Source organism: Hypomesus nipponensis, chromosome 13 (assembly GCF_054491055.1).
Source record: "Hypomesus nipponensis isolate SF chromosome 13, ASM5449105v1, whole genome shotgun sequence".
Taxonomy (NCBI): Eukaryota; Metazoa; Chordata; class Actinopteri; order Osmeriformes; family Osmeridae; genus Hypomesus; species Hypomesus nipponensis.
This window is the reverse complement of record NC_140373.1, coordinates 13,432,297-13,456,975: the sequence shown is the minus strand read 5'-3', so window position 1 is coordinate 13,456,975 and position 24,679 is coordinate 13,432,297. Positions and strand designations below refer to the sequence as shown.

Sequence of the window (24,679 nt, the reverse complement as noted above, 5' to 3'; positions counted from 1 at the left end):
CCATCTGGGTGGAGGGGTTGTGAGGCTCGCTATCGCATCTGACGAGTCCAATGCTGCTGACCGAGCTGCGGCCTGAGCCGGTCGATACCGCTGTCACACAGCTGGGCCTGGGCGATGTCATAGCCTTTTCCATCTCCTGGGCTTCCGCCACACTGCCAATGAAGAACGACACCATCTTCTCAGCCTCCTTTTTCTCCCTGTGGAAGACGACCTCTGACGTATTGCTGTTGGCAGACAACAGGGGCCGCGGGGGCATCTGCTCGTTGACGGCGTCCATGTGGATGTCGGCGAGGACCTGGATCTTCTCCTTGGCGTCCTGCCAGGTGTTCAGGATCAGGTCCTCAGAGATACTTGTCAAATAGAATTCAGACAAGGAGCTGCCCGGGTGGTGAAGCACCAACTCGTCCATCACCTTGTCCATGGCCGAGTCACAGAGCTCCTCTACAATGGCAGACAGCTTCGCCTCTTCCCTGTCTCTCGCCATCACTCCCTTCAACATGGCGATGACCTCTGCCACAGTGAGGGATGCCGTGGCAAGGATATCCTCCTCTGTGGACCTACTGGGGTGAAGGGGTGTCGGAGGCCTCTCGCTCGATAGCCTGTCCTGTGGCCTGGATCCCAGCCCGCTTTCCAGCAGGGGGTGGGACTTCTCTGAGATGATCCCCTCGGGGACATCAGGCTGGGCTGAGCCCTGAGAAGAGGCCCGGTCCTTGGACAAAAGAGGAGACGAAGAAGACCTGTTCCTTGTCGAGATGCCGCTGCTGTAGGAGGTAGCGGAAGACAGAGGGTCTTGGTGGAGGTGGACCTGGTAAAGGGCAATGGCAGGCAGAACCCCATCATTGGCCACCTGGAGAACCCACTCCATCATCTCCTCTGAGCGCTTCTGCAGCTCAGCGATACTCTTGTTCTAAGAGAGAGAGAGAGAGAGAGAGAGAGAGAGAGAGAGAGAGAGAGAGACAGACAGAGAGGGTGAGAGGGGGAAGAGACAGAAAAGGATGGAAAGAGAGGAGAGAAAACAGGCAGAGTGAAAAAAGGGGAGAAAGTTCAATCGCAGTTCAGATACAGTACACATAGTTATTGTCAAGCTGAGTAAAAAAGTATTTTGAGTTAGAAACTAAAGATTTTATCTACCTTTCTCAACAGGACCTTTTTGACCAGTCTCCACTGACTGTAACAAGAACAAGAACAAGAACAGATGTGTTACTGACTCTCTATACAGTACAATGACAACTAACGACACATCTTAACATTGTGTTCAACAGACCAGTAGCCTAAAGGGGACGTTAACAGGGACACTCACGGGTGGGACATCATGGCCTCTGACACTGGAATTTCGTCCAGCGTCATTGGTTCCTCTGGGCGGGATTGGATTTTGATTGGTGGAAGAACACCTATATGTCGAGGATTGTCACAGTGTGATTGGTGGATCCCTCTCTCTTGATAGAAAGTGATAATTCAATCATGAATGTTGTACTTTTGATACATTAATAAACCGATTACTCACGGTAGCTGCTCTGGTACATGGGAGGCATCTTCACACATGTAACCCTGATCTGCAGGCAAGACAAACGCTTTAGCAAGGCAAAGTAACAGAGAAAGTTATCAGAGTTTTTGGAGACATGGAGGTAGATTGATATGACTTCAAAAGTTATATTTCATATTTCCAAGTCATATCAAAAGTTATATTTCATATTTCCAAGTCATATCAAAAGTTAAAATAATTTCTGTTCAAGGCACCTCTCTGTCTGTGATCTACACTATGTATCCAAGTTAATGACTTGGAAATATGAAATATAACTAGATCTACACTATGTATCCAAGTTAAGTCACATTGTTAAACACAACAGTTAAACTCACAGAAATGAAATTCTAAAGAATCTGAAGAATCAAACATTTTCGTGTGTTTTCATCGTTTTAGCTACTAGGATAAATAACCATATTCAAATCAAATGTATTTGTATAGCCCTTTTTACACGCAAGCATGTCACAGAGGGCTTCACATACGCCCATAGAACTGCCCCTCAACCAACCTAAACCCCGAAGGTTTAACCCACTTACTTACCTTCTGTTTAGGCCTCCGTTCTTGTTGTCTTTTCTGTTTTGGGATTTCATCCATGTTTTACTGACTCAGTATGAATGGCAAACTCTTTCAAACGACTCCTTTGCCTTGTGATGAACATTTCTTTCATCACTGACAGGTTTGATTTTGCAAGTCGTTTTTATATCATTTGGTAAAGTGCGTCACAATCCCTTTATGCCCCATGACGTCATCATGTCTAAATAGCGCGGCGTCTTTTCCAAAACAATGGCCCGACGTTTTGACAAATAGGTACGATTGGGATGTTTTTAAATAACTACTCGCGGGTTGTTTCCCACTTTACTCGAATTGGTAGGGACATTTTTGACAGTGTGAATTGTACAGCGATTCTACGTCCTGTACCCAGTGCTATCCAAATACTACTTTCACGTAATAAACCACACAGTGAGAAATCAGCTTTGCTGTAAAACAATAAATAAAGACTGAATCTTTATTAACACACGCACGCGTGCGCTTACATGTATGTGTAACGAGTGTCTAACTTTAACACCGCTACAGAGAATAATAATGATGATCAATGGGAGATGTATCAGAATATGTGGTTCTTTGGAAAGATGGTACTGTTTGCACTACAGAATGAAACACACAGAACACGTTGGCTATATTTCAGAGGTAATAGAATTGTTGTTGTTATTATTTTTGATATGTTGTTTCTCTATTACCTCTGCTTTATTTTTCCCCAAGGAATGTAGAAGAATGCAGGAGGGGAAAAAAGGACACAGCTAAGGCAGCTATTAGTTCTCCAACCGTAGGCCTACTGTAGCAGAGCTTCGTCGGCTAGCCAACCGCTAAAACAAACCAATTCAGGAAAACAAAACCCTCGCTTTAAGCAAAATAATTAATATTCTCTCAATCAATACTCATTCACAAAACAACAACATACATTACTAGCTAACTAAATCAATATCTTTGTCTCTTTCTTTCTTCTCAGTAAAATGCTAATCGTTTTTTTTATTTCTAGTCTCTCTCTCGTCTCCCTCTATTGCGGTTAGCCTTCCTTTCTCCGCGCGAGAGCGCACGAGACCCCAAACTTTCTCGCCTGCACCCCAAAAGATGCACATTCACCAACAGCAAGTTATCCCAACATAAAAACATGAAACAAATATGTAGGCTACATTGATCCACAGCATCAACCTGGGACCAAACCACACCAGCATCACTTTTCTTAATAAACAAATAAATAATAGCTCTTGCATATTACCTTTGTGAATATAATAGTTATTTATTTGTTACTGTTTATAAATAATTTTATTTTACATGTAATTCATTTGTGCCCTGTAACCCTGGGTTACACATTGATATGGCCATTGATTCACTGCACACTAGTCACTTAAACACGGTCACTTTCAGCTACTGGTTGCATCAGTAACATTGCACTACTGTACCTCACTGTACTTTGCCATCAGGCTCCTGTATGGTCATTGACATAGTCACTGATTGGCCTCTTAATAGTTACTTACACACTGTCACTTTCAGCTGCTGGTTGCACTATCTGTAATTTTGCACTATTGCACTGTACTCCACCTAGGTTAGAATAGGTTATAGGGTTGTAATAGGTTTTATTTGTATGTAGGGTTAGTATAGTGTATCATTTATTGTTATCTGTACATTTAGGAAGTTTTACTTATTTAAGCTTAGCATAGATGTAAATTATGTTCTGTGTACTTATATGTTAGGTTGTGTTATGCCAGGTGCTTGCGTTGTCTTGTCTTAAGAATTTCAGTGCCCAGTCTGACCTTGTGTTGTTTTGTACATTTGACAATTACAGTACATTTGAAAACTTGAACTTGAGGACTGTAAACAATATATTGTGAAACTGTCATCATGGACTGTTGGCTTTAGTATTCTGAGTCTGAATAAAAAACTCTTTAAAATGGGTCTATATTCTTTTTAACACCATGTCTCTCCTGTAGGCCTATAGGCCTACTGTGCTTTACGCCACGAGGCCTAGGCTTCTATGAATGGGTCCCTAGTGTGGACATTTGCATGGAAAGTGCTCATCACATGTCACATTTTACCACCTTTGCATGATTTTAATGCATCGTTGAAAATCGTATTATATTATCAATTGACGTTGTATTATCAGTGAATGTCAGTTACCTTATTCAAATAGTTGTTATGGTTTCTAAAACTCAATTTACATGATTATTTTCATATTTCTTGCCTGCTTCGCGATTTGGTCAGTGCAAGGTGGATGAAATGGCTATAAAAGTGGAAGGCACACACCACTGATGCCCGTCTTCTTCTTTTGAAACAAAGTGAAGTGCATCATGCAGCCTTGGATTCTTCTGCTTGTCTTCATGGTTGAAGGTAAAACTTTCGACCAGCTTGCTGCTCAGCCTGGTTATTAGCTACAGTAACATTACAACAGGAGTTGAGTGGTGACCATTTAGTCAAGTGAGCACCATGTTTGCAGACAAGTGCTGCTACATACAACATGTGTTCCTGAGAGCTCAAACGTTTTGTTTTTATGAATCAGGATCACAATTGTCTTCCAACAGGCTAACTGGACTTATTATATTTTATCATAGATAATCTGCATGACGTGTTTTGTATTTTCATTTTGGATAAAGACTGGACATGTTTTTATACACATATTTATATACATAGTATTTATATACATAGTATTTAACCTATTATTCTCGATGCGGTGATGCTGAACCAAGGATGATCTTTCCAGTCTTGATCTTCACTTGCAGGCTTTGAACCAGTAAACTAGACCAAGGCATTCTGTACAGCAGACTTTCTGCTTTTCACAGACCATTCTAACTTTATAAACATTTCTGGTCCTTTCTTTTGAAGTGGAAACCATGTAAATGTCTACCATTGTTTTATAACATTGGTAGACATATATTAGAGCTAAATGGCTCAACACCATTTAGCTATAATATTAGAAAGTTAGATGTGATATGGATAGGTCAGCAACAAAGATGAAGAATCTATGTCAATGTCGTATATTCTTTGTTACAACTTAAATTTTGAAACTATATAATCCATAGAGATCTATTTCCTGTACTGTAAAATATTCTAATCAATGACTGTTCTTTTCTCTTTGCTAAAACTTGGCATGCTTCCATAGGTCAGTGTTGTGGCTGGCTGGCAGACTGGTTTGCCATACAACAGCACCACAATTGTGTTTTTATTAAAACTATGTGATCTCGTATTATGAAATATACAATGTCCATTTTAACATGCAAAACATAATCCAGAACTGGGGACATCTATTTCTAATTCAATCTTCTTTCATTTCTTGGGCTACAAAAATGTTGAGTTACAATTTGTAATTAAAAGTTTGCATGTTAAAATGCTCTGGTCTAGTTTACTGGTTCAAAGCCTGCACGTGAAGATCAAGACTGGAAGCATACATGAGGACATTGGGACAAATGTATATTTATCGTCATGGAAATGTTAAATTGTAATTTGTGACATTATTCAAAAGGTTTCTTCAACTTTGTGATTACATTCATGATTCCCTGGTGACAGATATTGATTGGTGTGTGAACACTCCACCGTTTCTCCCCTGCTAGTGTGTGTGAAATGCTAGTGTTTTATCTCAGTCTTAAACTGAAGTAAAGTGGCTGTGTACTGTGCCACAATAAGTATCCTCTGTGTGGCTGAAGTCCTGATATGGAGATGTCACAAAACCAAAACACAACAGCTTAGCGATTATAAGGGAGGTGTAAACAAAATGCCAATGTTTTTTAGGGTTTTTTTTATTCATGAAAAACAGATCAAAAGTGATTTAAAAAAATGATCAGAGTGGGAAGTGACAGGTCCTTGCTGTAGTCAGGTCAGTAAGCAGGCAGCTCCCTCTACTGGTGAGTCATGCAGCTACAGCAGAACACCTTGGAGAGAGCTCCAGAGATCCTGCAGAAGAAGCCTTTAATAGACTTCTTCTTCTTCTTCTGCTTCTGCTTCTGTTCCTCTTCTCCTGGGATGCTGGAGGACTCTGCAAGATCTGGGCCTGGACATGGAAAACCATCACACAACAGGACATAACATCACACACACCTTCAGCACTGTCTATTTACTTGCAACGAGTGTGTGTGTGTGTGTGCGTGTGTGTGTGTGCGTGTGTGTCTGCGTGTGTGTGTGTGTTTGTGTGAAATGATGGGAGAGCCAACTAAAGCCTAGCCTAAATGAACAAATATCCATTCATAATCTCACTTTTACCGTTGAGAGGAGTAACTGTCTTTTGTTTTTTCCTTTTTCCAGTGACAGCCTTGGTCTTCTTTCTCATCTGGGGTGGAAGGGAGAGTAAAGACAAACATAATTCCTTTAAATTCTTAAATGTTTTACATTATGTTGACAGGACATAACTACATTAACTGTAACTGTCAGAGGTTCAAATCCCTCGTGTTTGGATTTGAATGAATAAGTCTGCAAAATAATTACATCTAATGTTTACAACTCATACATCATGTATTCTACACATGCTTACTTGTAACCCATCTTATCCTTGACTCAGTTAAGGTCAGTTCTACCCAGTGCCAGTGTTTGTGGAGTTATTTTCATCTTACCAATGTGAACCATCTTTGGAGGCTGGAGAGTTTTTTCTTTCCAAGACGGCCCAGATTGGAATGGAAGATGGAAGACCTGTTGAAGGTTTGGGAGGGCACAGAGGGAGATAACATTGAGTTGGAGGATGAAGAGGAGGAGTGGCAGGACTGGGAGGTGGAGGTCTCCTCAGAAGACCTGTCGATCTTCTCCCAGGCCTTTAACAAGCCTGGGTCTGCAGCTCTATCTCTCTGCTTCCTGGAGACCCTGAGCTCTTCCGGTGATCTGGAGGAGAAGGGACACTCTCTGGCCTTTACCAAACCAAATCTGTCACATGTCTTCTTGACCTTTCCATCTGCTTTAGTCTCCATATGGGTCTCACTGGCCTTTCCCAAGCCAGAAGACTCCATCTCAGGTCCATCATGTAGCCTCACATCCTCACACAGGGAGCTGGAGCTTCCACCGGCCTTTTCCAAGCCAGCAGAGTTTATAGCATTCTCCTTCTCAAAATGGACGCTAAGATCGGACACGGCAGGAGCGCGCCAGGCCTCGGCGTGGCGGGAGATGACCTTGGCGATGGTCTCAGCCAGACCACAAATGGCTCCAGCTTCTCCATGGCAAGCGGAGCGGAGCAGGGCTCTGCTGCTGTTAGCGCTGAGCAACAGCTTAGCATAAGCCGCCTCCAACATGGCGTCCAGGGCGTCTGTGCCGCTGTAGAAAGGGCTCTGAGGCAGGTGCTCCAGGACGAGGCTGATCCCATCTTGGGTCTTGAGAATCCAGCCTACTTCCTGGAGGAGAGTTGCCTCTATCTGTGAGAAGGTGAGGGAGCTAGAGGTTGAGGGGGACTCCTGGAGGGCCAGGCGGACCAGAAGACCATGCAGCAGGTCCCGCAGGGTCTGGTGGTGTAGGGCACTGGGCCCGGAGAGCTTCCAGACCTTCTCCTGGATGCCAATCTCCAAAGTTTGCAGGGAGGGGGTCTCAGGGGGTCTCGGGGGCAACCAGGGAAGCACCTGGACCACCTCAGGGAGACCAGAAGCTTCATCATCTTTCCCATCCCCCGTAGTATTTATTTGCCTGGCAATGTTGATGCCTTTGGTCAGACTATCTGACATGTCTTCCTCTTCATGGAATTCACAAACATGGTCAACATTGTCGTTGTCGGGGACAATATTGGCCTTCTCAAACTGGCCTACTTGTAGGTTAGTGAAACTTGAACTCAACTCTGGGTTGAGACTTCCTGTTGTGGCTTCAGAGGAGGACCTGCAAAGGTCAGCGATCCTGGCCATGAACTCAGCATCAAGGCCTGGCACAAAAAAAAACCACACTCACACTTTTAAGTATCCTTGTATTACTATAGCTATTACCTATACTTTTCTTTAAACAATATTAATATTATAGTTCTTAACTATACCTACAGCAGTACTGTAGCACTTACAACTCTGTATTATATGGCAAAGATATAGACTCCAGAGGTCTTATACCTCAAAAGGTTAAGGAAAATTTCACAAGGAGGACTTCTTGTAACATGTAAAACACATCCATTTAATAACAGCAATATGGCGACATGGTGAGACATTCTATTTCTAAAGAGCATTCCATTTAATGCAGTCTATCATTTGTACTTATTCTGTAACAGTGTGCTCAGTGTTACTAGTTAGGCTACCTGAACACCTGAAAATTCCCTTTGGGGTCAATATATTGAATTGAGTAAAAGATTTCTCTACCTTTGTTGACAATGGCCATTACTTTTTCTGGGTCATTGCAGGAGCACTGAAGGACCCCTCCCACTTTGAGGGTCAACACCTCAGAAATGGCCTCTAGCGCCCTCCTCTGGTCCTGGCTGGCAGAGGAAGATGGCCGGTTCCTACCCACAGTCCCTCGGCTGGGGCCCGGCATCACGCAGTGGGACCCTTCCAGAGACGCGCGGTCGCTGCTGTTGTCGCTGTCACTGCTGTCGCTGCTCTCCCAAGATACATCCTTGATGGAGGTCCTGTCCTTCTTACACATCCATTCGAGGTGGTCGTTCACCAGGACACATTCGTCCGGAAGCGAGTTGGTCAGGCCAAGGAAGTTCTCCATCAGTTTCTTGAAAGCCAAGTGGATGAAATTGTACAGCATCGGAGCGAAGAGCTCCCAGTCCAGGTGCTGCTTGGCCTCCGGGTTCTGGATGTTGGGCTTGGAGCGGCCTGTCGAGGGGAGTCGTCCCACCTGCGTGTCCAGGAGCAGCTCATAGAGGCGGTCGATCAGCTCCATGGAGAAGCTCTGGATCCTCGTCTGCAACATCCTGGTACACATGTTGTGAGAGGCGAGCAGGCGGCCCAGGTCGTACTCAGCCTGGTCCAACAACCCGACGGAGGAGCCTCCTTTGTCTTTTTCGCAGTCTTCATCATTGGAGACTGATCTGGTGGAGTAGGCCATCCGCATGACAGTGTCCAGCATTTTGTGAGCCGTCAGGTTGAGGTTGTGGCTGTTTGCCTTGATCCTGGGGCTAGGGCTCCTGGGGCTAGGGCCCCTGGTGCTAGGGCTCTTGGGGCTAGGGCTACTGGAGGCTGACCTGGCCTCCTCCTTCTGCTGCTCCTCCTCCTCCTCGTCGCTAGCCGAGCCGCACTCCTCCTCTGATCTCCTCTCCTCCTGCTGGGTGCTGAAAAGGAAGCTTTCCTGACACGAGCGTGTGCAGGCCTCCTTCTCCTCCTTTCCCTTGACCCAGTTCCCCAGCAGCTCTCCCTGGCTGCGGCTCCTCCTGCTGCTCCTCCCGCTGCTGACCCCCTGGTTCCTCCTCTGTAGGGCCTTCACCTCCTCCGTAACCTGGCTGAGCAGGGACTCGCTCACGCACTCCACTAACAGGGTGAAGTCATTACCGCGTGGCTGCAGGAAGTCCACCTCTCCTTCTGTAATCATCTCTGCTGCTGCGCTGAAGTTCTCCAGAACAAGGTGGATGATGGTGCAGGCACTGGAGATGTTCTGGGGCAGGGAGGCCGTGTCGGCGTCTTGGGGATGGTTCAGGGAAGAGCGTCTTTCTCTGGCCACTATCCCCTGGAGGATGCCCCCCAACCGCCTCACCAGCTCCAGCTTCTCCTCTGTGGTGAAAACGCCCTGTCTCTGGAAGAGGGCATGGTGGGACAGGATGCCAGAGAGGCTCTCCATCTGGGTGGAGGGGTTGTGAGGCTCGCTATCGCATCTGACGAGTCCAATGCTGCTGACCGAGCTGCGGCCTGAGCCGGTCGATACCGCTGTCACACAGCTGGGCCTGGGCGATGTCATAGCCTTTTCCATCTCCTGGGCTTCCGCCACACTGCCAATGAGGAACGACACCATCTTCTCAGCCTCCTTTTTCTCCCTGTGGAAGACGACCTCTGACGTATTGCTGTTGGCAGACAACAGGGGCCGCGGGGGCATCTGCTCGTTGACGGCGTCCATGTGGATGTCGGCGAGGACCTGGATCTTCTCCTTGGCGTCCTGCCAGGTGTTCAGGATCAGGTCCTCAGAGATACTTGTCGAATAGAATTCAGACAAGGAGCTGCCCGGGTGGTGAAGCACCAACTCGTCCATCACCTTGTCCATGGCCGAGTCACAGAGCTCCTCTACAATGGCAGACAGCTTCGCCTCTTCCCTGTCTCTCGCCATCACTCCCTTCAACATGGCGATGACCTCTGCCACAGTGAGGGATGCCGTGGCAAGGATATCCTCCTCTGTGGACCTACTGGGGTGAAGGGGTGTCGGAGGCCTCTCGCTCGATAGCCTGTCCTGTGGCCTGGATCCCAGCCCGCTTTCCAGCAGGGGGTGGGACTTCTCTGAGATGATCCCCTCGGGGACATCAGGCTGGGCTGAGCCCTGAGAAGAGGCCCGGTCCTTGGACAAAAGAGGAGACGAAGAAGACCTGTTCCTTGTCGAGATGCCGCTGCTGTAGGAGGTAGCGGAAGACAGAGGGTCTTGGTGGAGGTGGACCTGGTAAAGGGCAATGGCAGGCAGAACCCCATCATTGGCCACCTGGAGAACCCACTCCATCATCTCCTCTGAGCGCTTCTGCAGCTCAGCGATACTCTTGTTCTAAGAGAGAGAGAGAGAGAGAGAGAGAGAGAGAGAGAGAGAGAGAGGGTGAGAGGGGGAAGAGACAGAAAAGGATGGAAAGAGAGGAGAGAAAAGGTGAGTGGCAGAGTGAAAAAAGGGGAGAAAGTTCAATCGCAGTTCAGATACAGTACACATAGTTATTGTCAAGCTGAGTAAAAAAGTATTTTGAGTTAGAAACTAAAGATTTTATCTACCTTTCTCAACAGGACCTTTTTGACCAGTCTCCACTGACTGTAACAAGAACAAGAACAGATGTGTTACTGACTCTCTATACAGTACAATGACAACTAACGACACATCTTAACATTGTGTTCAACAGACCAGTAGCCTAAAGGGGACGTTAACAGGGACACTCACGGGTGGGACATCATGGCCTCTGACACTGGAATTTCGTCCAGCGTCATTGGTTCCTCTGGGCGGGATTGGATTTTGATTGGTGGAAGAACACCTATATGTCGAGGATTGTCACAGTGTGATTGGTGGATCCCTCTCTCTTGATAGAAAGTGATAATTCAATCATGAATGTTGTACTTTTGATACATTAATAAACCGATTACTCACGGTAGCTGCTCTGGTACATGGGAGGCATCTTCACACATGTAACCCTGATCTGCAGGCAAGACAAACGCTTTAGCAAGGCAAAGTAACAGAGAAAGTTATCAGAGTTTTTGGAGACATGGAGGTAGATTGATATGACTTCAAAAGTTATATTTCATATTTCCAAGTCATATCAAAAGTTATATTTCATATTTCCAAGTCATATCAAAAGTTAAAATAATTTCTGTTCAAGGCACCTCTCTGTCTGTGATCTACACTATGTATCCAAGTTAATGACTTGGAAATATGAAATATAACTAGATCTACACTATGTATCCAAGTTAAGTCACATTGTTAAACACAACAGTTAAACTCACAGAAATGAAATTCTAAAGAATCTGAAGAATCAAACATTTTCGTGTGTTTTCATCGTTTTAGCTACTAGGATAAATAACCATATTCAAATCAAATGTATTTGTATAGCCCTTTTTACACGCAAGCATGTCACAGAGGGCTTCACATACGCCCATAGAACTGCCCCTCAACCAACCTAAACCCCGAAGGTTTAACCCACTTACTTACCTTCTGTTTAGGCCTCCGTTCTTGTTGTCTTTTCTGTTTTGGGATTTCATCCATGTTTTACTGACTCAGTATGAATGGCAAACTCTTTCAAACGACTCCTTTGCCTTGTGATGAACATTTCTTTCATCACTGACAGGTTTGATTTTGCAAGTCGTTTTTATATCATTTGGTAAAGTGCGTCACAATCCCTTTATGCCCCATGACGTCATCATGTCTAAATAGCGCGGCGTCTTTTCCAAAACAATGGCCCGACGTTTTGACAAATAGGTACGATTGGGATGTTTTTAAATAACTACTCGTGGGTTGTTTCCCACTTTACTCGAATTGGTAGGGACATTTTTGACAGTGTGAATTGTACAGCGATTCTACGTCCTGTACCCAGTGCTATCCAAATACTACTTTCACGTAATAAACCACACAGTGAGAAATCAGCTTTGCTGTAAAACAATAAATAAAGACTGAATCTTTATCTGCAGGAGGGGGAAAAAAGGACACAGCTAAGGCAGCTAATAGTTCTCCAACCGTAGGCCTACTGTAGCAGAGCTTCGTCGGCTAGCCAACCGCTAAAACAAACCAATTCAGGAAAACAAAACCCTCGCTTTAAGCAAAAATAATTAATATTCTCTCAATCCATACTCATTCACAAAACAACAACATACATTACTAGCTAACTAAATCAATAACTAAATCAATATCTTTGTCTCTTTCTTTCTTCTCAGTAAAATGCCAATCGCTTTTTTTATTTCTAGTCTCTCTCTCGTCTCCCTCTATTGCGGTTAGCCTTCCTTTCTCCGCGCGAGAGCGCACGAGACCCCAAACTTTCTCGCCTGCACCCCGAAAGATGCACATTCACCAACAGCAAGTTATCCCAACATAAAAACATGAAACAAATATGTAGGCTACATTGATCCACAGCATCAACCTGGGACCAAACCACACCAGCATCACTTTTCTTAATAAACAAATAAATAATAGCTCTTGCATATTACCTTTGTGAATATAATAGTTATTTATTTGTTACTGTTTATAAATAATTTTATTTTACATGTAATTAATTTGTGCCCTGTAACCCTGGGTTACACATTGATATGGCCATTGATTCACTGCACACTAGTCACTTAAACACGGCCACTTTCAGCTACTGGTTGCATCAGTAACATTGCACTACTGTACCTCACTGTACTTTGCCATCAGGCTCCTGTATGGTCATTGACATAGTCACTGATTGGCCTCTTAATAGTTACTTACACACTGTCACTTTCAGCTGCTGGTTGCACTATCTGTAATTTTGCACTATTGCACTGTACTCCACCTAGGTTAGAATAGGTTATAGGGTTGTAATAGGTTTTATTTGTATGTAGGGTTAGTATAGTGTATCATTTATTGTTATCTGTACATTTAGGAAGTTTTACTTATTTAAGCTTAGCATAGATGTAAATTATATTCTGTGTACTTATATGTTAGGTTGTGTTATGCCAGGTGCTTGCGTTGTCTTGTCTTAAGAATTTCAGTGCCCAGTCTGACCTTGTACTGTTTTGTACATTTGACAATTACAGTACATTTGAAAACTTGAACTTGAGGACTGTAAACAATATATTGTAAAACTGTCATCATGGACTGTTGGCTTTAGTATTCTGAGTCTGAATAAAAAACTCTTTAAAATGGGTCTATATTCTTTTTAACACCATGTCTCTCCTGTAGGCCTATAGGCCTACTGTGCTTTACACCACGAGGCCTAGGCTTCTATGAATGGGTCCCTAGTGTGGACATTTGCATGGAAAGTGCTCATCACATGTCACATTTTACCACCTTTGCATGATTTTAATGCATCGTTGAAAATCGTATTATATTATCAATTGACGTTGTATTATCAGTGAATGTCAGTTACCTTATTCAAATAGTTGTTATGGTTTCTAAAACCCAATTTATATTATTATTTTCATATTTCTTGCCTGCTTCGCGATTTGGTCAGTGCAAGGTGGATGAAATGGCTATAAAAGTGGAAGGCACACACCACTGATGCCCGTCTTCTTCTTTTGAAACAAAGTGAAGTGCATCATGCAGCCTTGGATTCTTCTGCTTGTCTTCATGGTTGAAGGTAAAACTTTCGACCAGCTTGCTGCTCAGCCTGGTTATTAGCTACAGTAACATTACAACAGGAGTTGAGTGGTGACCATTTAGTCAAGTGAGCACCATGTTTGCAGACAAGTGCTGCTACATACAACATGTGTTCCTGAGAGCTCAAACGTTTTGTTTTTATGAATCAGGATCACAATTGTCTTCCAACAGGCTAACTGGACTTATTATATTTTATCATAGATAATCTGCATGACGTGTTTTGTATTTTCATTTTGGATAAAGACTGGACATGTTTTTATACACATATTTATATACATAGTATTTATATACATAGTATTTAACCTATTATTCTCGATGTGGTGATGCTGAACCAAGGATGATCTTTCCAGTCTTGATCTTCACTTGCAGGCTTTGAACCAGTAAACTAGACCAGAGCATTCTGTACAGCAGACTTTCTGCTTTTCACAGACCATTCTAACTTTATAAACATTTCTGGTCCTTTCTTTTGAAGTGGAAACCATGTAAATGTCTACCATTGTTTTATAACATTGGTAGACATATATTAGAGCTAAATGGCTCAACACCATTTAGCTATAATATTAGAAAGTTAGATGTGATATGGATAGGTCAGCAACAAAGATGAAGAATCTATGTCAATGTCGTATATTCTTTGTTACAACTTAAATTTTGAAACTATATAATCCATAGAGATCTATTTCCTGTACTGTAAAATATTCTAATCAATGACTGTTCTTTTCTCTTTGCTAAAACTTGGCATGCTTCCATAGGTCAGTGTTGTGGCTGGCTGGCAGACTGGTTTGCCATACAACAGCACCACAATTGTGTTTTTATTAAAACTATGTGATCTCGTATTATGAAATATACAATGTCCATTTTAACATGCAAAACATAATCCAGAACTGGGGACATCTATTTCTAATTCAATCTTCTTTCATTTCTTGGGCTACAAAAATGTTGAGTTACAATTTGTAATTAAAAGTTTGCATGTTAAAATGCTCTGGTCTAGTTTACTGGTTCAAAGCCTGCACGTGAAGATCAAGACTGGAAGCATACATGAGGACATTGGGACAAATGTATATTTATCGTCATGGAAATGTTAAATTGTAATTTGTGACATTATTCAAAAGGTTTCTTCAACTTTGTGATTACATTCATGATTCCCTGGTGACAGATATTGATTGGTGTGTGAACACTCCACCGTTTCTCCCCTGCTAGTGTGTGTGAAATGCTAGTGTTTTATCTCAGTCTTAAACTGAAGTAAAGTGGCTGTGTACTGTGCCACAATAAATATCCTCTGTGTGGCTGAAATCCTGATATGGAGATGTCACAAAACCAAAACACAACAGCTTAGCGATTATAAGGGAGGTGTAAACAAAATGCCAATGTTTTTTAGGGTTTTTTTTATTCATGAAAAACAGATCAAAAGTGATTTTAAAAAATGATCAGAGTGGGAAGTGACAGGTCCTTGCTGTAGTCAGGTCAGTAAGCAGGCAGCTCCCTCTACTGGTGAGTCATGCAGCTACAGCAGAACACCTTGGAGAGAGCTCCAGAGATCCTGCAGAAGAAGCCTTTAATAGACTTCTTCTTCTTCTTCTGCTTCTGCTTCTGTTCCTCTTCTCCTGGGATGCTGGAGGACTCTGCAAGATCTGGGCCTGGACATGGAAAACCATCACACAACAGGACATAACATCACACACACCTTCAGCACTGTCTATTTACTTGCAACGAGTGTGTGTGTGTGTGTGTGTGTGTGTGCGTGTGTGTCTGCGTGTGTGTGTGTGTTTGTGTGAAATGATGGGAGAGCCAACTAAAGCCTAGCCTAAATGAACAAATATCCATTCATAATCTCACTTTTACCGTTGAGAGGAGTAACTGTCTTTTGTTTTTTCCTTTTTCCAGTGACAGCCTTGGTCTTCTTTCTCATCTGGGGTGGAAGGGAGAGTAAAGACAAACATAATTCCTTTAAATTCTTAAATGTTTTACATTATGTTGACAGGACATAACTACATTAACTGTAACTGTCAGAGGTTCAAATCCCTCGTGTTTGGATTTGAATGAATAAGTCTGCAAAATAATTACATCTAATGTTTACAACTCATACATCATGTATTCTACACATGCTTACTTGTAACCCATCTTATCCTTGACTCAGTTAAGGTCAGTTCTACCCAGTGCCAGTGTTTGTGGAGTTATTTTCATCTTACCAATGTGAACCATCTTTGGAGGCTGGAGAGTTTTTTCTTTCCAAGACGGCCCAGATTGGAATGGAAGATGGAAGACCTGTTGAAGGTTTGGGAGGGCACAGAGGGAGATAACATTGAGTTGGAGGATGAAGAGGAGGAGTGGCAGGACTGGGAGGTGGAGGTCTCCTCAGAAGACCTGTCGATCTTCTCCCAGGCCTTTAACAAGCCTGGGTCTGCAGCTCTCTCTCTCTGCTTCCTGGAGACCCTGAGCTCTTCCGGTGATCTGGAGGAGAAGGGACACTCTCTGGCCTTTACCAAACCAAATCTGTCACATGTCTTCTTGACCTTTCCATCTGCTTTAGTCTCCATATGGGTCTCACTGGCCTTTCCCAAGCCAGAAGACTCCATCTCAGGTCCATCATGTAGCCTCACATCCTCACACAGGGAGCTGGAGCTTCCACCGGCCTTTTCCAAGCCAGCAGAGTTTATAGCATTCTCCTTCTCAAAATGGACGCTAAGATCGGACACGGCAGGAGCGCGCCAGGCCTCGGCGTGGCGGGAGATGACCTTGGCGATGGTCTCAGCCAGACCACAAATGGCTCCAGCTTCTCCATGGCAAGCGGAGCGGAGCAGGGCTCTGCTGCTGTTAGCGCTGAGCAACAGCTTAGCATAAGCCGCCTCCAACATGGCGTCCAGGGCGTCTGTGCCGCTGTAGAAAGGGCTCTGAGGCAGGTGCTCCAGGACGAGGCTGATCCCATCTTGGGTCTTGAGAATCCAGCCTACTTCCTGGAGGAGAGTTGCCTCTATCTGTGAGAAGGTGAGGGTGCTAGAGGTTGAGGGGGACTCCTGGAGGGCCAGGCGGACCAGAAGACCATGCAGCAGGTCCCGCAGGGTCTGGTGGTGTAGGGCACTGGGCCCGGAGGGCTTCCAGACCTTCTCCTGGATGCCAATCTCCAAAGTTTGCAGGGAGGGGGTCTCAGGGGGTCTCGGGGGCAACCAGGGAAGCACCTGGACCACCTCAGGGAGACCAGAAGCTTCATCATCTTTCCCATCCCCCGTAGTATTTATTTGCCTGGCAATGTTGATGCCTTTGGTCAGACTATCTGACATGTCTTCCTCTTCATGGAATTCACAAACATGGTCAACATTGTCGTTGTCGGGGACAATATTGGCCTTCTCAAACTGGCCTACTTCTAGGTTAGTGAAACTTGAACTCAACTCTGGGTTGAGACTTCCTGTTGTGGCTTCAGAGGAGGACCTGCAAAGGTCAGCGATCCTGGCCATGAACTCAGCATCAAGGCCTGGCACAAAAAACAACCACACTCACACTTTTAAGTATCCTTGTATTACTATAGCTATTACCTATACTTTTCTTTAAACAGTATTAATATTATAGTTCTTAACTATACCTACAGCAGTACTGTAGCACTTACAACTCTGTATTATATGGCAAAGATATAGACTCCAGAGGTCTTATACCTCAAAAGGTTAAGGAAAATTTCACAAGGAGGACTTCTTGTAACATGTAAAACACATCCATTTAATAACAGCAATATGGCGACATGGTGAGACATTTTATTTCTAAAGAGCATTCCATTTAATGCAGTCTATCATTTGTACTTATTCTGTAACAGTGTGCTCAGTGTTACTAGTTAGGCTACCTGAACACCTGAAAATTCCCTTTGGGGTCAATATATTGAATTGAGTAAAAGATTTCTCTACCTTTGTTGACAATGGCCATTACTTTTTCTGGGTCATTGCAGGAGCACTGAAGGACCCCTCCCACTTTGAGGGTCAACACCTCAGAAATGGCCTCTAGCGCCCTCCTCTGGTCCTGGCTGGCAGAGGAAGATGGCCGGTTCCTACCCACAGTCCCTCGGCTGGGGCCCGGCATCACGCAGTGGGACCCTTCCAGAGACGTGCGGTCGCTGCTGTTGTCGCTGTCACTGCTGTCGCTGCTCTCCCAAGATACATCCTTGATGGAGGTCCTGTCCTTCTTACACATCCATTCGAGGTGGTCGTTCACCAGGACACATTCGTCCGGAAGCGAGTTGGTCAGGCCAAGGAAGTTCTCCATCAGTTTCTTGAAAGCCAAGTGGATGAAATTGTACAGCATCGGAGCGAAGAGCTCCCAGTCCAGGTGCTGCTTGGCCTCCGGGTTCTGGATGTTGGGCTTGGAGCGGCAGCGGCCTGTCGAGGGGAGTCGTCCCACCTGCGTGTCCAGGAGCAGCTCATAGAGGCGGTCGATCAGCTCCATGGAGAAGCTCTGGATCCTCGTCTGCAACATCCTGGTACACATGTTGTGAGAGGCGAGCAGGCGGCCCAGGTCGTACTCAGCCTGGTCCAACAACCCGACGGAGGAGCCTCCTTTGTCTTTTTCGCAGTCTTCATCATTGGAGACTGATCTGGTGGAGTAGGCCATCCGCATGACAGTGTCCAGCATTTTGTGAGCCGTCAGGTTGAGGTTGTGGCTGTTTGCCTTGATCCTGGGGCTAGGGCTCCTGGGGCTAGGGCCCCTGGTGCTAGGGCTCTTGGGGCTAGGGCTACTGGAGGCTGACCTGGCCTCCTCCTTCTGCTGCTCCTCCTCCTCCTCGTCGCTAGCCGAGCCGCACTCCTCCTCTGATCTCCTCTCCTCCTGCTGGGTGCTGAAAAGGAAGCTTTCCTGACACGAGCGTGTGCAGGCCTCCTTCTCCTCCTTTCCCTTGACCCAGTTCCCCAGCAGCTCTCCCTGGCTGCGGCTCCTCCTGCTGCTCCTCCCGCTGCTGACCCCCTGGTTCCTCCTCTGTAGGGCCTTCACCTCCTCCGTAACCTGGCTGAGCAGGGACTCGCTCACGCACTCCACTAACAGGGTGAAGTCATTACCGCGTGGCTGCAGGAAGTCCACCTCTCCTTCTGTAATCATCTCCGCTGCTGCGCTGAAGTTCTCCAGAACAAGGTGGATGATGGTGCAGGCACTGGAGATGTTCTGGGGCAGGGAGGCCGTGTCGGCGTCTTGGGGATGGTTCAGGGAAGAGCGTCTTTCTCTGGCCACTATCCCCTGGAGGATGCCCCCCAACCGCCTCACCAGCTCCAGCTTCTCCTCTGTGGTGAAAACGCCCTGTCTCTGGAAGAGGGCATGGTGGGACAGGATGCCAGAGAGGCTCTCCATCTGGGTGGAGGGGTTGTGAGGCTCGCTATCGTATCTGACGAGTCCAATGCTGCTGACCGAGCTGCGGCCTGAGCCGGTCAATACCGCTGTCACACAGCTGGGCCTGGGCGATGTCATAGCCTTTTCCATCTCCTGGGCTTCCGCCACACTGCCAATGAAGAACGACACCATCTTCTCAGCCTCCTTTTTCTCCCTGTGGAAGACGACCTCTGACGTATTGCTGTTGGCAGACAACAGGGGCCGCGGGGGCATCTGCTCGTTGACGGCGTCCATGTGGATGTCGGCGAGGACCTGGATCTTCTCCTTGGCGTCCTGCCAGGTGTTCAGGATCAGGTCCTCAGAGATACTTGTCAAATAGAATTCAGACAAGGAGCTGCCCGGGTGGTGAAGCACCAACTCGTCCATCACCTTGTCCATGGCCGAGTCACAGAGCTCCTCTACAATGGCAGACAGCTTCGCCTCTTCCCTGTCTCTCGCCATCACTCCCTTCAACATGGCGATGACCTCTGCCACAGTGAGGGATGCCGTGGCAAGGATATCCTCCTCTGTGGACCTACTGGGGTGAAGGGGTGTCGGAGGCCTCTCGCTCGATAGCCTGTCCTGTGGCCTGGATCCCAGCCCGCTTTCCAGCAGGGGGTGGGACTTCTCTGAGATGATCCCCTCGGGGACATCAGGCTGGGCTGAGCCCTGAGAAGAGGCCCGGTCCTTGGACAAAAGAGGAGACGAAGAAGACCTGTTCCTTGTCGAGATGCCGCTGCTGTAGGAGGTAGCGGAAGACAGAGGGTCTTGGTGGAGGTGGACCTGGTAAAGGGCAATGGCAGGCAGAACCCCATCATTGGCCACCTGGAGAACCCACTCCATCATCTCCTCTGAGCGCTTCTGCAGCTCAGCGATACTCTTGTTCTAAGAGAGAGAGAGAGAGAGAGAGAGAGAGAGAGAGAGAGAGAGAGAGAGAGAGAGACAGACAGAGAGGGTGAGAGGGGGAAGAGACAGAAAAGGATGGAAAGAGAGGAGAGAAAACAGGCAGAGTGAAAAAAGGGGAGAAAGTTCAATCGCAGTTCAGATACAGTACACATAGTTATTGTCAAGCTGAGTAAAAAAGTATTTTGAGTTAGAAACTAAAGATTTTATCTACCTTTCTCAACAGGACCTTTTTGACCAGTCTCCACTGACTGTAACAAGAACAAGAACAGATGTGTTACTGACTCTCTATACAGTACAATGACAACTAACGACACATCTTAACATTGTGTTCAACAGACCAGTAGCCTAAAGGGGACGTTAACAGGGACACTCACGGGTGGGACATCATGGCCTCTGACACTGGAATTTCGTCCAGCGTCATTGGTTCCTCTGGGCGGGATTGGATTTTGATTGGTGGAAGAACACCTATATGTCGAGGATTGTCACAGTGTGATTGGTGGATCCCTCTCTCTTGATAGAAAGTGATAATTCAATCATGAATGTTGTACTTTTGATACATTAATAAACCGATTACTCACGGTAGCTGCTCTGGTACATGGGAGGCATCTTCACACATGTAACCCTGATCTGCAGGCAAGACAAACGCTTTAGCAAGGCAAAGTAACAGAGAAAGTTATCAGAGTTTTTGGAGACATGGAGGTAGATTGATATGACTTCAAAAGTTATATTTCATATTTCCAAGTCATATCAAAAGTTATATTTCATATTTCCAAGTCATATCAAAAGTTAAAATAATTTCTGTTCAAGGCACCTCTCTGTCTGTGATCTACACTATGTATCCAAGTTAATGACTTGGAAATATGAAATATAACTAGATCTACACTATGTATCCAAGTTAAGTCACATTGTTAAACACAACAGTTAAACTCACAGAAATGAAATTCTAAAGAATCTGAAGAATCAAACATTTTCGTGTGTTTTCATCGTTTTAGCTACTAGGATAAATAACCATATTCAAATCAAATGTATTTGTATAGCCCTTTTTACACGCAAGCATGTCACAGAGGGCTTTACATACGCCCATAGAACTGCCCCTCAACCAACCTAAACCCCGAAGGTTTAACCCACTTACTTACCTTCTGTTTAGGCCTCCGTTCTTGTTGTCTTTTCTGTTTTGGGATTTCATCCATGTTTTACTGACTCAGTATGAATGGCAAACTCTTTCAAACGACTCCTTTGCCTTGTGATGAACATTTCTTTCATCACTGACAGGTTTGATTTTGCAAGTCGTTTTTATATCATTTGGTAAAGTGCGTCACAATCCCTTTATGCCCCATGACGTCATCATGTCTAAATAGCGCGGCGTCTTTTCCAAAACAATGGCCCGACGTTTTGACAAATAGGTACGATTGGGATGTTTTTAAATAACTACTCGCGGGTTGTTTCCCACTTTACTCGAATTGGTAGGGACATTTTTTACAGTGTGAATTGTACAGCGATTCTACGTCCTGTACCCAGTGCTATCCAAATACTACTTTCACGTAATAAACCACACAGTGAGAAATCAGCTTTGCTGTAAAACAATAAATAAAGACTGAATCTTTATTAACACACGCACGCGTGCGCTTACATGTATGTGTAACGAGTGTCTAACTTTAACACCGCTACAGAGAATAATAATGATGATCAATGGGAGATGTATCAGAATATGTGGTTCTTTGGAAAGATGGTACTGTTTGCACTACAGAATGAAACACACAGAACACGTTGGCTATATTTCAGAGGTAATAGAATTGTTGTTGTTATTATTTTTGATATGTTGTTTCTCTATTACCTCTGCTTTATTTTTCCCCAAGGAATGTAGAAGAATGCAGGAGGGGAAAAAAGGACACAGCTAAGGCAGCTATTAGTTCTCCAACCGTAGGCCTACTGTAGCAGAGCTTCGTCGGCTAGCCAACCGCTAAAACAAACCAATTCAGGAAAACAAAACCCTCGCTTTAAGCAAAATAATTAATATTCTCTCAATCAATACTCATTCACAAAACAACAACATACATTACTAGCTAACTAAATCAATATCTTTGTCTCTTTCTTTCTTCTCAGTAAAATGCTAATCGTTTTTTTTATTTCTAGTCTCTCTCTCGTCTCCCTCTATTGCGGTTAGCCTTCCTTTCTCCGCGCGAGAGCGCACGAGACCCCAAACTTTCTCGCCTGCACCCCGAAAGATGCACATTCACCAACAGCAAGTTATCCCAACATAAAAACATGAAACAAATATGTAGGCTACATTGATCCACAGCATCAACCTGGGACCAAACCACACCAGCATCACTTTTCTTAATAAACAAATAAATAATAGCTCTTGCATTTTACCTTTGTGAATATAATAGTTATTTATTTGTTACTGTTTATAAATAATTTTATCTTACATGTAATTAATTTGTGCCCTGTAACCCTGGGTTACACATTGATATGGCCATTGATTCACTGCACACTAGTCACTTAAACACGGTCACTTTCAGCTACTGGTTGCATCAGTAACATTGCACTACTGTACCTCACTGTACTTTGCCATCAGGCTCCTGTATGGTCATTGACATAGTCACTGATTGGCCTCTTAATAGTTACTTACACACTGTCACTTTCAGCTGCTGGTTGCACTATCTGTAATTTTGCACTATTGCACTGTACTCCACCTAGGTTAGAATAGGTTATAGGGTTGTAATAGGTTTTATTTGTATGTAGGGTTAGTATAGTGTATCATTTATTGTTATCTGTACATTTAGGAAGTTTTACTTATTTAAGCTTAGCATAGATGTAAATTATGTTCTGTGTACTTATATGTTAGGTTGTGTTATGCCAGGTGCTTGCGTTGTCTTGTCTTAAGAATTTCAGTGCCCAGTCTGACCTTGTGTTGTTTTGTACATTTGACAATTACAGTACATTTGAAAACTTGAACTTGAGGACTGTAAACAATATATTGTGAAACTGTCATCATGGACTGTTGGCTTTAGTATTCTGAGTCTGAATAAAAAACTCTTTAAAATGGGTCTATATTCTTTTTAACACCATGTCTCTCCTGTAGGCCTATAGGCCTACTGTGCTTTACGCCACGAGGCCTAGGCTTCTATGAATGGGTCCCTAGTGTGGACATTTGCATGGAAAGTGCTCATCACATGTCACATTTTACCACCTTTGCATGATTTTAATGCATCGTTGAAAATTGTATTATATTATCAATTGACGTTGTATTATCAGTGAATGTCAGTTACCTTATTCAAATAGTTGTTATGGTTTCTAAAACTCAATTTACATGATTATTTTCATATTTCTTGCCTGCTTCGCGATTTGGTCAGTGCAAGGTGGATGAAATGGCTATAAAAGTGGAAGGCACACACCACTGATGCCCGTCTTCTTCTTTTGAAACAAAGTGAAGTGCATCATGCAGCCTTGGATTCTTCTGCTTGTCTTCATGGTTGAAGGTAAAACTTTCGACCAGCTTGCTGCTCAGCCTGGTTATTAGCTACAGTAACATTACAACAGGAGTTGAGTGGTGACCATTTAGTCAAGTGAGCACCATGTTTGCAGACAAGTGCTGCTACATACAACATGTGTTCCTGAGAGCTCAAACGTTTTGTTTTTATGAATCAGGATCACAATTGTCTTCCAACAGGCTAACTGGACTTATTATATTTTATCATAGATAATCTGCATGACGTGTTTTGTATTTTCATTTTGGATAAAGACTGGACATGTTTTTATACACATATTTATATACATAGTATTTATATACATAGTATTTAACCTATTATTCTCGATGCGGTGATGCTGAACCAAGGATGATCTTTCCAGTCTTGATCTTCACTTGCAGGCTTTGAACCAGTAAACTAGACCAGAGCATTCTGTACAGCAGACTTTCTGCTTTTCACAGACCATTCTAACTTTATACAACAGCACCACTATTGTGTTTTTATTAAAACTATGTGATCTCGTATTATCAAATATACAATGTCCATTTTAACATGCAAAACATAATCCAGAACTGGGGACATCTATTCCTAATTCAATCTTCTTTCATTTCTTGGGCTACAAAAATGTTGAGTTACAATTTGTAATTAAAAGTTTGCATGTTAAAATGCTCTGGTCTAGTTTACTGGTTCAAAGCCTGCACGTGAAGATCAAGACTGGAAGCATACATGAGGACATTGGGACAAATGTATATTTATCCTCATGGATATGTTAAATTGTAATTTGTGACATTATTCAAAAGGTTTCTTCAACTTTGTGATTACATTCATGATTCCCTGGTGACAGATATTGATTGGTGTGTGAACACTCCACCGTTTCTCCCCTGCTAGTGTGTGTGAAATGCTAGTGTTTTATCTCAGTCTTAAACTGAAGTAAAGTGGCTGTGTACTGTGCCACAATAAGTATCCTCTGTGTGGCTGAAGTCCTGATATGGAGATGTCACAAAACCAAAACACAACAGCTTAGCGATTATAAGGGAGGTGTAAACAAAATGCCAATGTTTTTTAGGGTTTT

The 24,679-nt window shown here is 44.2% G+C and overlaps 2 protein-coding genes across 2 annotated transcripts; both read right to left on the bottom strand.

Moving 5' to 3' along the window:
* Positions 1 to 5,809: 5,809 nt before the first annotated feature.
* LOC146260338 (uncharacterized) lies at positions 5,810 to 12,541 on the bottom strand. The gene is made up of 8 exons (XM_084671144.1): positions 11,783 to 12,541; positions 11,225 to 11,273; positions 11,021 to 11,111; positions 10,858 to 10,894; positions 8,320 to 10,642; positions 6,619 to 7,898; positions 6,266 to 6,338; positions 5,810 to 6,062 (listed from the first exon to the last, which is right to left on the bottom strand). Exons 1-8 carry the CDS (start codon positions 11,834 to 11,836, stop codon positions 5,911 to 5,913), a joined length of 4,059 nt encoding a protein of 1,352 aa, XP_084527270.1. The 5' UTR covers positions 11,837 to 12,541; the 3' UTR covers positions 5,810 to 5,910.
* A 2,785-nt stretch (positions 12,542 to 15,326) lies between these two features.
* On the bottom strand, positions 15,327 to 21,600 carry LOC146260337 (uncharacterized). The gene is made up of 8 exons (XM_084671075.1): positions 21,274 to 21,600; positions 20,716 to 20,764; positions 20,512 to 20,602; positions 20,349 to 20,385; positions 17,788 to 20,116; positions 16,087 to 17,366; positions 15,734 to 15,806; positions 15,327 to 15,534 (listed from the first exon to the last, which is right to left on the bottom strand). Exons 1-8 carry the CDS (start codon positions 21,325 to 21,327, stop codon positions 15,383 to 15,385), a joined length of 4,065 nt encoding a protein of 1,354 aa, XP_084527201.1. The 5' UTR covers positions 21,328 to 21,600; the 3' UTR covers positions 15,327 to 15,382.
* Positions 21,601 to 24,679: the final 3,079 nt, after the last annotated feature.